The sequence below is a fragment of the Schistocerca americana genome, chromosome 7 (genome assembly GCF_021461395.2).
Source record: "Schistocerca americana isolate TAMUIC-IGC-003095 chromosome 7, iqSchAmer2.1, whole genome shotgun sequence".
Taxonomy (NCBI): domain Eukaryota; kingdom Metazoa; phylum Arthropoda; class Insecta; order Orthoptera; family Acrididae; genus Schistocerca; species Schistocerca americana.
Genome location: NC_060125.1, coordinates 322,207,491 through 322,220,109, shown reverse-complemented (window position 1 = coordinate 322,220,109; position 12,619 = coordinate 322,207,491). Strand labels below are relative to the sequence as shown.

The 12,619-nt window shown below is 39.6% G+C and overlaps 1 protein-coding gene across 4 annotated transcripts in view; it reads left to right on the top strand.

Moving 5' to 3' along the window:
* Nucleotides 1-12,619, top strand: part of LOC124622147 (zinc finger protein 761-like) — a 164,406-nt gene that overhangs the window by 105,329 nt on the left and 46,458 nt on the right. For all 4 annotated transcript variants that reach the window (XM_047147782.1, XM_047147781.1, XM_047147783.1 and 1 more), the window contains one exon: nucleotides 4,743-4,906. In XM_047147782.1, coding sequence (XP_047003738.1) covers nucleotides 4,743-4,906 — 164 coding nt within the window. The remainder of the gene's footprint in view (nucleotides 1-4,742; nucleotides 4,907-12,619) is intronic.

Below are 12,619 nucleotides of genomic sequence, written 5' to 3'. Positions count from 1 at the left end.
GAATGGAGAAGGGTAAGAACAATGATGAACGAAGGTTGAGCCAGGGGGGTAATGGGAACGTAGGATGTATTGCAGAGAGATTTCCCACCTGTGTTGTTCAGAGAAGCTGGTGTTGGGAAGGAACCAGATGGCACAGGCTATGAAGCAGTCATTGAAATGATGAATGTTGTTTTGGGCTGTGTACTCAGAAGTGAGATAGTCCAGCTGTTTCTTGTTTGTCAGTGGGGATTCACACCAACAGACAGCTTGTTGTTTGTCATGCTCACATAGAATGCAGCACAGTGGGTGCAGATTAGCTTGTAGATTGTATGACTGGTTTCACAGATAGCCCTTCCTTTGAGGGATAGGTGATGCTTATGACTGGACTGGAGTAGGTGGCTGTGGGAGGATGTATGGGACAGGTCTTGCATTTAGGTCTATTACAGGGATATGAGCAGTGAGCAAGGGGTTGGGAGCAGTGGTTCAGTAGGTATGGATGAGGATATTATCTAGGTTCAGTGGATGATGGAATACAACAGGGAGGGGGGACAGTGAGTAGGATATTCCTTATTTAAGGGCATGACGAGAAATAGTTGTGACACTGATGGAGAATGTGATTCAGTTGCTCCAGTCCTGGGTGGTACTGAGTCACGAGGGGAATACTTCTCTTTGGCTGGGTGGTGAGACTTGGAGAGATGGTGGGTGACTGGAGAGATAGGGCAGAGAAGATCTCTTTTTGTACAAGGTTGGGAGGATAATTACAGTCTGTGAAGACCTCAGTGAGATCCTCATATTTCAAGAAAGACTACTCGTCATGAGAGATGTGACAGCCACGTGTGACTAGGCTGTATGGAAGGGACTTCTTGGTATGGAATGGGTGGCAGCTGTCAAAATCATGGTATTGCTGATGGCTGATACTTTGCGAAATGGATGGAGGTACTGATGTACCTATCTTTGAGGTGGAGGTCAACATCAAGGAAGGTGGCTTGTTGGATTGAATAGGACTAGATAAAGTGAATGGGGGAGAAAGTGTTGAGGTTCTTTAGGAATGTGGATAGTGTGCCCTCATCCTTGATTCAAATCAGGAAGATGTCATCAGTAAATCTGAACTAGGTGAGGGGTTTGGGATTCTGCTTGTTTAGGAAGGATTCCTCTTGATGGCCCATGAATAGGTTAGCTTAGGATGGTGCCATGCAGGTGCCTATAGCTGTACCCACAATTTGTGTGTAGGTAGTGCCTTCAAAGGAGAAGTAATTGTGGGTAAGGGTGTAGTTGGTCTTGTTGATTAGGAAGGCATTGTAGTTTTGGTATCTATCGGGCACTGGGAAAGGTAGTGTTCTATAGTGGTAAGGCCAAGGGCATTGGAGATGTTAGTGTAAAGGGAGGTGGCATCAATAGTAATGAGCAGGGTACCATGTGGTGTAAGAACAGGAACAGTGGAGAGTCGGTGGAGGTAATGGTTGGTATTTTTTATATAGGAGAGTAGGTTGTGGGTAATAGGCTGAAGGTGTTGGCCTACAAGAACAGAAATTCTCTCAGTGGGGATACAGAAATTGGCCACAGTGGGATGTCCTGGATGGTTGTTTTTATGGACTTTAGAAAGGATGTATAAGGTAGGAGTGCGGGGACTGGAGGGGTGAGGAGAGAGATGGACTCTGGGAAGAGGTTGTGGTATTGGCGCAAGAATTTGAAGAGACACTGGAGATCCTGATGGATTTCTCAAATGTGGTCACTGTGGCAAGGTTTGTAGATTGATGGATCTGACAGCTGGTGGAATACTTCTGCCAGGTAATTCTTGTGGTTCAAAACAACAGTGGTGAGCCTTTGTCAGCAGGTAGGATTATAAGGTCGGGATCAGTTTTTAGATGGTGGTTTGCAGTTCTTTCTGCAGATGTAAGGTTAGTTCACATGTTGAGGTATTTGGGGAATGGTGGTGATGCAAGGTTCGATGTCAAGAAATTCTCGAAAATTAACAGGGGTGATTCTGAGGCAGTGAGGGTGGATTACGATTTGATGCAGGAGTGAATTGAGTTAGCATTGGTCTTTGATTGAGTCAGATTGGTAGGGTTGGTGGTAAAAAGTGTTTCCACTGTAGGAACCAGCAGAAGGAGAGAAGGTCGTTAACAAGTCCTGAATGATTGAATTTGGGACAGTGCAAAAGGTGTGTCCTTTGGAAAGGTCTAATACTTCTGCGGCACTAAGGCTTTTGGAGGAAAGGTTCTGGATTCTGTATGGTAGTGTGAGGGAGTTTCTGGGGGTTGGGTAAATGTATTAGGTCTGCAAGACAGGGTTTGTCAGCTATAAGAGGATATGGGGGAAATTTGGAGGTTGTTATAGAGGTGGGGGCTAGTGGTAATCCAAGGCAGGAATAGGAAGTGGACAGGGTGGAGAGTTTTTTGAGGTGTTGTTGTGCATGTTGCTCTAGTTCTTGGAGAGCAGGAGTTTCAGTGTATGATATAAGATCCAGGAATTTGAGATTGCATAGATGGAGAATTTTGCAGGTGGAGAGGAGGTATTGTAAGGAGGTTTTGGGCTGTTTTATATGATTTTTCAGTATTATGTTGGTAAGGGTTAAGGATTGGTGGAATCTGAACAGATTGAGGTCATTGTGGAAGGAAGAATGGCAGCCAAGATAGGTAATTTGATGGTAAGGTCATTTGGGGAGGATTCCATGAGCAAAGCAACAATACAGGAACAGTATGTGTGGCTGGGTTCTGGCTAGGGGTAAGGAAGCACTTCTGTATTGACGCAGATGGCAAGACTAAGGGTCCATGGTGATGGATAAAATGCATAAAAATGTATAAATAACCTAGAAATATGTCCAAGAAAATTCACAGAATTACACCTAAATAACTTGGTAAAATTACGAAAAGGTCGAAATGGATGAAGTAAGTGGTAACAAGATGAAACCAGGAAGTAGGCCAATAGCAAAAGGTGAAAATCAGCCAACTGAAATTGGGATGCAGACACAATGGGTTCAGAGAAAAAATAAACAAAAAGATTGTAATGTGGGTTGCAGGTCTGTGGGTCGATAAGTGTGAAGAAGGGGAACGGCAGATGTGACTACATTAGGTGAAGTTAGTAGGTGTGGACTGGAGTAGAGAGGAGGAGGAGTGGTTGTGGGGTGGGAGGGATGAGATAAAAGCTTGTGTAGCACAGAAAGGTATGGGAAATAACACAGGAAAATACGCGAGAGTGACACAGGAAGTGTGATCAATTTGAAGATTTAGGATTATTGATATCGATGAGAGGAATGTGGGACGTGAGATGGTGTACCAACAATCAGCACAGTCTTGTGGCCTTTTATAGGGCATAGCCGAAATGGTTGGTACAGTGTGGCCCATAAGCAGATCATGCAGTGTGGTTTGTAAGGCAACAAGAGAAACACAGGAAACAAGAGGAAGTAGGACAGACGCTGAGTACAGTAATGAATTAAAAAATAGTAACAAAGGAAAACAGCACTGGGTTGCGGGATGGAAGACAAGCCATCAGGCAACACCAGACAATGGAAACTGAAGGATGGACTTAACAATATTATGAAAAGGACAGCCGCTACTCACCATATAGCAGAGATGCTGTGACGTAGATAGGCACAACAAAAAGACTGTCAGAAAGTGAGCTTTCTGCCAACTAAGTCTTCATCGAAAATAGACAACACATGCACTCAAGCAAACACAACTCACACACACATGACCACAGTCTCTGGCTGCAACCACAAGTGAGTGATGGGAGAAGCAACCGGGTGGTGGGGGTAAGGAGGAGACTGGAACGGGGAGGGAGAGGGATAGCAGAGTAGGGATGGGGGACAGTAAAGCGCTGCTTGTGGAAACGTACAGGGATGAGGTGCAGAGAGGGTAGAGCAGCTAGGTGCGTCCAGAGGTTAGATGGTGACGGAGGGGGGGGGGGGGGGGGGGGCAGAAAAGGAGAGAAGAAAGAAGACTGTGGGTGCACTGGTGGAATAGAGAGCTGTGTAACACTGGACTGGGAGTGGAGAATGGTAAGAACAATGAAGAATGAAGGTTGAGGCCAGGAGGGTAATGGGAATGTTGGATGTATTGCAGAGAGAGTTCCCACTTGTGTTGTTCAGAAAGCTGGTGTTGGTGGGAAGGACCCAGATGGCACTGGCTATGAAGCAGTCTTGAAATGGAGAATGTTGTGTTGGGCTGTGTACTCAGCTATAAGGTAGTCCAGCTGTTTCTTGTCCACAGTTTGTCAGTGGTGATTAACGCCAACAGAAAGCTTGTTGTTTGTCATGCCCACATAGAATGAATCACAGTGGTTGAAGCTTAGTTTGTAGATCACATGACTGGTTTCACAGTCATGTTTCACTTGTTTTATAATTACAGTCTGTCAGACAGTGATGATGGGTGAACTAGACTGACTATAGACACTGATAGCTGTATAATACCACCATTCATCCCCCCCTTCCTCCTCCTATATAGAGAATGGTTGTTTTGCCTCATTCAATTTTTTGTTTTCCTCCCAGAATTTGTAGTGTCATGTTAATGTACGCAGATAGAACTGGTGCTGAAGGGAACACGGAAGTTTTATTGATTATAATGTCACATGTGCCTTTGCAATCAGCTTCAAAGGTAAAAATACAATAATTGACATAACATATTGAGAAAAATTAATTTTAAAAAAGAAGTTTTTGTAATAACAGTAAAAAAAATAAATAAAAATCCATTAATGATTTCATATTTTGCTAAGCAATTGACTTCTCCAGACAAGAGCAAAATTTACATACCTTTTTAATTCAACAGTGTGGCTTCACAACATGTCGAGCTGCCTACCTGCAAGTTCATATTCGCACAGTTCATCTTGGCAACTACAATAGTCATGTGTGCCCCGTCTGTGATGCTCATGTTAAACAACGAAATGCATTTCTGGAACACATGCGTTCTCACACTGGTGATCGTCCTTTCAGGTGAGTAACACACAGTTAATTAGACAGTATAATTTTGAAAATAGTTACAGGATGGTGTATTTTTATTTCACTGTTAGTTTACTATCTATATAGAGGGAATCAAAAAGAACTCCATACATTTGAAGAAGCATAAATTATCATATTACCTTTGGTCTTTTTTTCATAAAGATTTTATGTTTATTATATGAAGTGCATAAAAAATTTAAAATATGATGAAGTTGGCTTTAAGTTGAGACATAGCCAGGAGAATTTTTCCCATGTTACATTTTTCCTTCTCCCATAAATAACCAAGGTTATTTTTTCCCCCATTACATGTATCTATTAGCTTATAACACTTTCATGAAAAGCTCAAGACCTTATTTAGACTTAGTTTCACTTGAAGATATTTTTCAGGTTATCATTTTGATTGTTCTGTTTACATTGATGTTATTAGTTTTCATGAGGGCAGTTATAATTTGAAAATATAATTATCTGATGTCAGTACAACAGTTCACAACACGCAAAACTCTATGAGCTGTCAGTACTACATTTGAGAGAGATGGCTCACACCAACAGAAAGTCAAGCAATCCCATTTTCCTGTAAAGTACTTTGAATTGTTTGAAGTTGATTAACATACCTCCAGACTATTACCATTTTTCGTCACAGATTTTGCCATAACTATTACTATATTCAAAACTTTGAGTACCTACTCCTGTTACTTTAATGTCTGTGTACAAAATGACATATAGCACTCATTAATTAACTCGCAAATTAATAATTTCATGTAAATTACCTTAATTTACAATACGATGCCCATAGATGTAAACAAGGGGATGTACATTATGGATGAAGATTTTTTTTTAAATTTCTATCTAGCAAAATTTTCTATAATCCAGTAGTACATTAGTTGTGGTAGTTTAACCAAAACAGTTAACTCCAGCGTCGGTGATTTTCGAAGCATAATGTAGTTTGATTTTCAAAGTGTAATGTAGTTTACAAAATAACGGTTTATACGTACTCACATTGTCCATCACCCAAAATTGGCAGTTTGCAGTTTGAAAGCTCAAAAGTAAGACCTGTGTTGAGTGCGCTCACATTGTTGACTGACACCGCTACTGTGCTCATTCTGTACACAGAAATACATGCACCGATATCTGCAAAACTCAATAACACTACATAATGTTTAATAACTTTAGAGTGGATTCTGTATACCACACAAATGAACATTTTACCTAAACTCTGCTGTAATTAACAAGAACATGTGTGATATCATTGTCATTGGAGTGAGCTATTATTGGACATGGTGATTCTCATTATGGACTGTCTTCACTGAAATACTACAGCATATTTTTCTTTGACAAGTTACTACAGGCTAGTGGTATATGGCTTTTTTCACCTAAATGTTAACTGTGCTTTGTGCCCAAAATATGATAATGAACTTTGCCATTTCATAATAGAGAAGCTGGTCATCATCAATAACAATTGAATTTCGCAAGAATAAATGAGTATGTTAGTGCCATTCAAATTGTAGTGCTATGTACTTTCATGAGCAAACACCATCCTCACTCATTTAGACTTTCAACATCTAGGCGACTTGTAGTTTGTGCTACAGAACAGAGACTACAGAAATCAGCTCGTTAATGCTATAAAGTAAAGACTGATTTGAATGTTTTGTTGATATGTTTGATTAGTGATATGTTATTTTTAATGTATATTTGATGGTGTTAGACAATGATGTGTCACAACTACGTCAAAATTCACTGATACAGTGTTAAAAAATGTTGAGTGACTAGGGCCTCCTGTCGGGTAGACCGCTCGCCAGGTGCAAGTCTATCGATTTGACACCACTTTGGCGACTTGCACGTCGAACTGACACAGTTTTGTATTAGTACAGACAATGATGAAGAATTGGAACTGGAAGAATTATGCAATGTCTGAATCACTGATTGTAATACTGTGATGCTTATAATAATAGTCTCACTTCTTGACTTGTGTGGCAACTCTAAATTCATTTTAATGCCTATGGTTGGATTGGATGAAAAGTGTTGGTTGGTTGACTACCACTTATTTGAACCAGAAGAGTTATTCACTATCTGAATTACACAATCTTTTAATCTATGAGTAAACATGGGCACTATCTGAATTACACAATCTTTTAATCTATGAGTAAACATGGCAGACTCAGTTTCTAATTGGGTGGTTTCACTGTTAAATATCTGTTTACATATTTAGATAAACTGAATTGAAGTGGATGAAATAACTGTTGAGAATGGGACCTGTGTTGACATTACTGGTTTTTATTTAGAATTACGTAACCTGAGTGTTGTAGAGTCTTCCTAAAGCTCACAGCTTGTCAGTGAAGGAGAAGTATTTATCACAGCTCTCGAGCTTGCTGCATTTGACAACAGTGCTTTGAAGAGCAGGATTGGAATACAGTATGTGAACCACCTCACCTATTCTCTTCTCTTCTCCTTCAGTTTTGTTTATTGTTATAGCCAACACAACTTTTATTGAGAATTGAAGTCATTTAAAATAAATGGGTAATTGGTTGTGATCATTGGTATACAGGCTATGACAGACATCTCCTGCTGCTGGATCTGTGAGGATAGTAGCGTCAAGGGCTGTATTTCACATAGTTTTACTCATTCTGCAAACAGGTGGGATTGCAATGTTTTGGGTGATGTAGAATCTTTGTTCAAAATTATACGGGGGAAGATCTGAGAATAATGCACAATAATTTTATTACTAAAAAGTTTAGTAGGTAACAAAAAAATTATAAATAAACATACATCCTTCATCTACTTCTCTACATAGTCACCACATTCTCAACACATTTCTTCCATCATGGTACCAGTATGGCCTATTCAAAGAAGTTTCTGTGGTTGGAGTATAGCCATCTGCGGACTGCTGATTTCACTTCCACATCTGTCACAGAGAGTTGACTGATCAGGAATTTCTTCATGGGACAAAACAGATAAAAGTCCGATGGTGCAAAGTCCAGACTTCAGGGTGGATGCTGGAGCAGCTCCCACCCAAACTGGCGATTTTCTCATGAACAAGAGCCCTTGTGGTTGTCTGCAAGTTTTTTAGGCATGTAGCGAGCACTAACTTTATGAAATTCCAATGTGTCAGAAAGATCTTTACATTGCACCATTGTGCCTGTCAACAGCTCAACACCTCTTCAACATGGTAACAATCGATCTTTCCCATACTGTTATTGTTTTATATGCATTATATAAATGATGTACTCTGCATATATTAATGAAGGATACTAACCTTTAGGTATTAAAGTTATCTACCTTGGTAGAGAAATGAATAATGACTACATCAATCAAGAATAATGAGTAGAGCGAGGGAGGGAGCCATCTTGCTGTAAAGCATGCACTGCACCTGGGTACTTGTCAAGGTAAACAGTTCATCTGCATTCAATTTCTTTGATAAGTTGTCCATGCCGGCTGTTTAAAATTGCTGCCTCAGTGGCTCCAACATTCTGCGGGGTTGCAGCTCTTGCCACTGGAGCATGGTGAGTCACTAAGGCTCACAGGGCGGTCTTGGAAGAATGTACACCATCTGGAGACATTACTACACCCACCCTATACATACCAAGCATGTCCCTATGAATTTCACTTGGCTATACCATTTGGGCCACAAATATCAAATGACACTTCTCTGTTCTTAATAAGTTGATGACAATAATATGCACATCATGTTTGTTGTGTAGTTCAGGCTTGTTTCACTAGGGCTGCTCATGAAAACAAAATCATCAGATGCAAAGTTTTGTAAGAAAACAAAGTTTTTAAATGGAATTACAGTGCAATAAACACGTTTTTAAAGCTTATTTCTTGCTTCTGCACTAGAAGGATAATTAATGTGGCATTTTTTGTGGGTAATTTTTGTTCCTATTTAAACACATTTTTCTCAAACATTCTGATTCTTTTTCCTATTTCAGATTTTTAATTTTTAGTGTCAACCCTCTGTTAGTGCTAAAAAAAATACTCATTTTGAGTAACTCATTGGATATCCTGGATTTTTATCATAAGAAGGATGTAACTTCAGATTTTTTGGATGAAAAAGTGTCATTCACATTCATATTGATAATATAAAGATCAATACTAACATCAATAATATCAACATTAATATTAATATATAATACTGACATTAATAATATCAACATTAACATTAATGTTAATGATAACAATATAATTAAAGATAGGCACAATGACAATTTGTGTAAAATATTTTAGTTTTAACACGAAGTCCTTTTTCAAAAGAAAGAAACATACACGTTCACACAAGTATAGCTCACACGCAGGCATTGAGTTCTAACTGCAGTCAGGTCCCAGTGCCTGGAGACAGGGACCATGTGTGTGCAAGTCATGTGTTTGGCTTGTATGAATGTGTGTGTGTTTTCTACTTTGGAAAAGGGACTTTGTCCAAAAGCTCAAATATTTTAGCAGTGTTTTTCATTGTGCCTGTCAACAGCTCAACACCTCTTCAACATGGTAACAATTGATCTTTCCCATACTGTTATTGTTTTATATGCATTATATAAATGATGTACTCTGCATATATTAATGAAGGATACTAACCTTTAGGTATTAAAGTTATCTACCTTGGTAGAGAAATGAATAATGAATACATCAATCAAGAATAATGAGTAGAGCGAGGGAGGGAGCCATCTTGCTGTAAAGCATGCACTGCACCTGGGTACTTGTCAAGGTAAACAGTTCATCTGCATTCATTCATACACTCAGGCAGTTTAAGTAGGTTCATTCATATGCACAATGCTGTGCGGTGAACATACGTTAGATGATAAAAAACATACTTGGTATCACATGTTGCTCTGCCTTTAGAAACTGCACAGGACTTGCAGACAGATGACACAGGTATATCTGTAAGTGCAACGTGGCATACGTCCAGTGAGGGCACTTGCGGCAAGAACGAGATCAATATTGCAGACTAGCAACTTGAGCATCCATTGCAGGCCAAATGTAAGGGCAGCCATTTACCATCTCTGCCTCAGTTGCTGTATCCAGCTCTCCTTTACAAGTGGACTCTGCAGCACTGACTGTTAAGGTGTTTTGTGCTATGAATCCTGAACTCATGGTTTCCACCACCTTTTGCCTATATGGAACTTTACTACAAAATGTGTGTAATCTGGCTAAGTGGTATTTGGACTTTATTCTTCTACCGTCAAACAATCTCTGAATAATTTCTGTTGTGGCCCAGATAAATCTTTCACTAAGAACCTCTTTTTGCTTGGTTCATGGACTAAGTGACAATTTAAGTTGTTGGTACATAAGTTAAAAGTTCAATAAATATTGTGATCTGAAGTAAGGGTTACAACATTGTCTTTGTTGTAGGATTTACTAGTGGTTGGGCTGAGATAAGTAGTAACAAGTTGGTGCAGTGGACAGGTTTTACTATCTTAATTTGACAAGGATGGTGTGTGTTACTATTCTTCCATAATCCTTGTTATACAGAAAATGATATGAATAATAAATAGTTTAAGGACTTTGATGTTAAGCTTATGTCTGTTGCTACTTACCAGCATACTATCAACTTTAAAGAAAATTTTCAGTTATGGCCTCATAACCATGAGCTAGTCAAACTGTACAATGACAGACCACACCAAACAGTAACACTTGGTAGATTAACATATTTGTCCATGTGAACGCGAGCACTTTCAGGAGCCCAGCGCATACAGTTGTGGCAATTTACAGTTCTGTTCAGTTTGAGTTTCGCCTCGTCAGGTCAAATAATCATCGCTGCAAATTGGTCATCCTTGTGAAGCATGCCTTCAAACCACTCACAGTAAGCCAGCCTTCAGTCCGGGTCATCATTGTTCATAGCATGCAGCAATCTTGGCTTTCATGGGCACCCTCCTTCACAGATTTTTGACATGACATAGTAAAATGTTGCAATGCAGCAGTGCTGGGAGCTGGACTTGCTGATATTTTTTGTTGGCCAGATCTTTCATTATGCACATCCTGAATAGTACTGTCGGCTTTAAATTTATCATGTATATGATAAAATGTTGTACGTGTTGGTGGCTGAGTTCCGTATACATTACACTATTGGCATTGTACCTCCATCATGTTTTTGTACTTCCAGTACCATTTAAATATGGCCTTACGTTGCTCAGATGACAATATTACTTCATTCATTGCTGCACTGTCATCTGCTGGAAAATGTATGCCAAGATCTATTGAGAAAACAATGGACTATGCTACCATGCAAAATTGCGATGATATGTCATTTTGTTCCAAAGATTGTCTACCTTTTCTGGACTCCTCTGTATTGTTAATCAGTTTTACAACTACTATTTGATTTACATGTTATTACTTATTTTCAGTTACAACTGACTATTGTGACATTTTAAAGTATGGTGGCAAGAAGTATATATAAGTTGCAGAAGTTTTGTATATATGTCAATATTTGTGGCTGAGGTCCAGTAATGACAATTGTGAAAATCTAAAGCAAACAACAAGTGGAGCTGTATTCACTTTCAGTTATGTACAATGATGTGCTGTCTAGCGGTAGGATTTCTTACTTCCGTTCCAAAGGTCCAGGGTCCTGGGTTTCATCCTAGCTAGTGCTTAGATTTTGAGCAAAAGCCATCAGCTTGTCATGGTTGAAGACTTACTAAAAAGAGGGTGGAATAGTAGACAGGTTCTGTGCACCCTCTTGTATGTGGAGAGGAAGGGGACTGCCACCAGAATCAGCAAAGATCAGTCACAGGAAGATGCAGGATGTATTGGAAACCACTGCATTAAAGACACATAATGTATATCCATAGGAAATGTAACCTGCAATTGAAAAAGGTGTCAAGAGGATCCATCCACTGGCAAAAAATCGCAGACAAATCCCCCCCCCCCTCCTCTTTTCAGATCCCTGGGAGAGAACTGTAAAGGGTAAGGTGACAATGATAAAAAAAAAAAAAAATTGGAAATCGATGAAAGGGTAACATTCAGTGAATTGTAGTGTAGAGTGGCAAATGTCTGAATGTAGTAGGGAAGCTACAATATCTGAAAGGGCAATGAAAAGGCTGAAATGTAAACGTTGTAGGGGTCAGTGACATGGAATAGAAGGGAGGTAGGAATGTCTCTTCAGATGAATGTAGGTTAAAATCAGCAGTCTGTAAGGGTCATAATGGGAGTAGGATTTGTTATTCATCAGAAGATAGGACAAAGAATGGGTGGCTACAAACAGTTCAGTCATAGGATTACCGTATCTACTCGAATCTAAACCGCACTTTTTTCCGGTTTTTGTAATCCAAAAAACCGCCTGCGGCTTAGAATCGAGTGCAAAGTAAGTGGAAGATCAGAAAAATGTTGGTAGGTGCCGCCACAACAAACTTCTGCCGTCGAATATATGTAGTGCTATACAGGCATGCTTTGCAGGCACGAAGTTAAATACTGGCACCAAAACCTCTGCATCAGTAAATAAATTAAAAAAAGGTGGAAGGCGAGCGTTTTCTCTCCCCCGAGTTTCGACCACTGCATTTTTCATACATTATCCAACATAGTAAATACAAATTCCGTATTGTTCATCTTCGAATGTAGCAGCATTTCAATGTACTACGAAAATCCGACTGGAAAGACTTTGATGTTTATAAATATGGCCAACTCCACGTTCTGAATTTCCAACCTGTGAGAAGAGATCGTTGCTAATAGGAATTTCATGAATTGTGAATCATATGCAGTATTCTGTGCACCATAAGAATAATACGA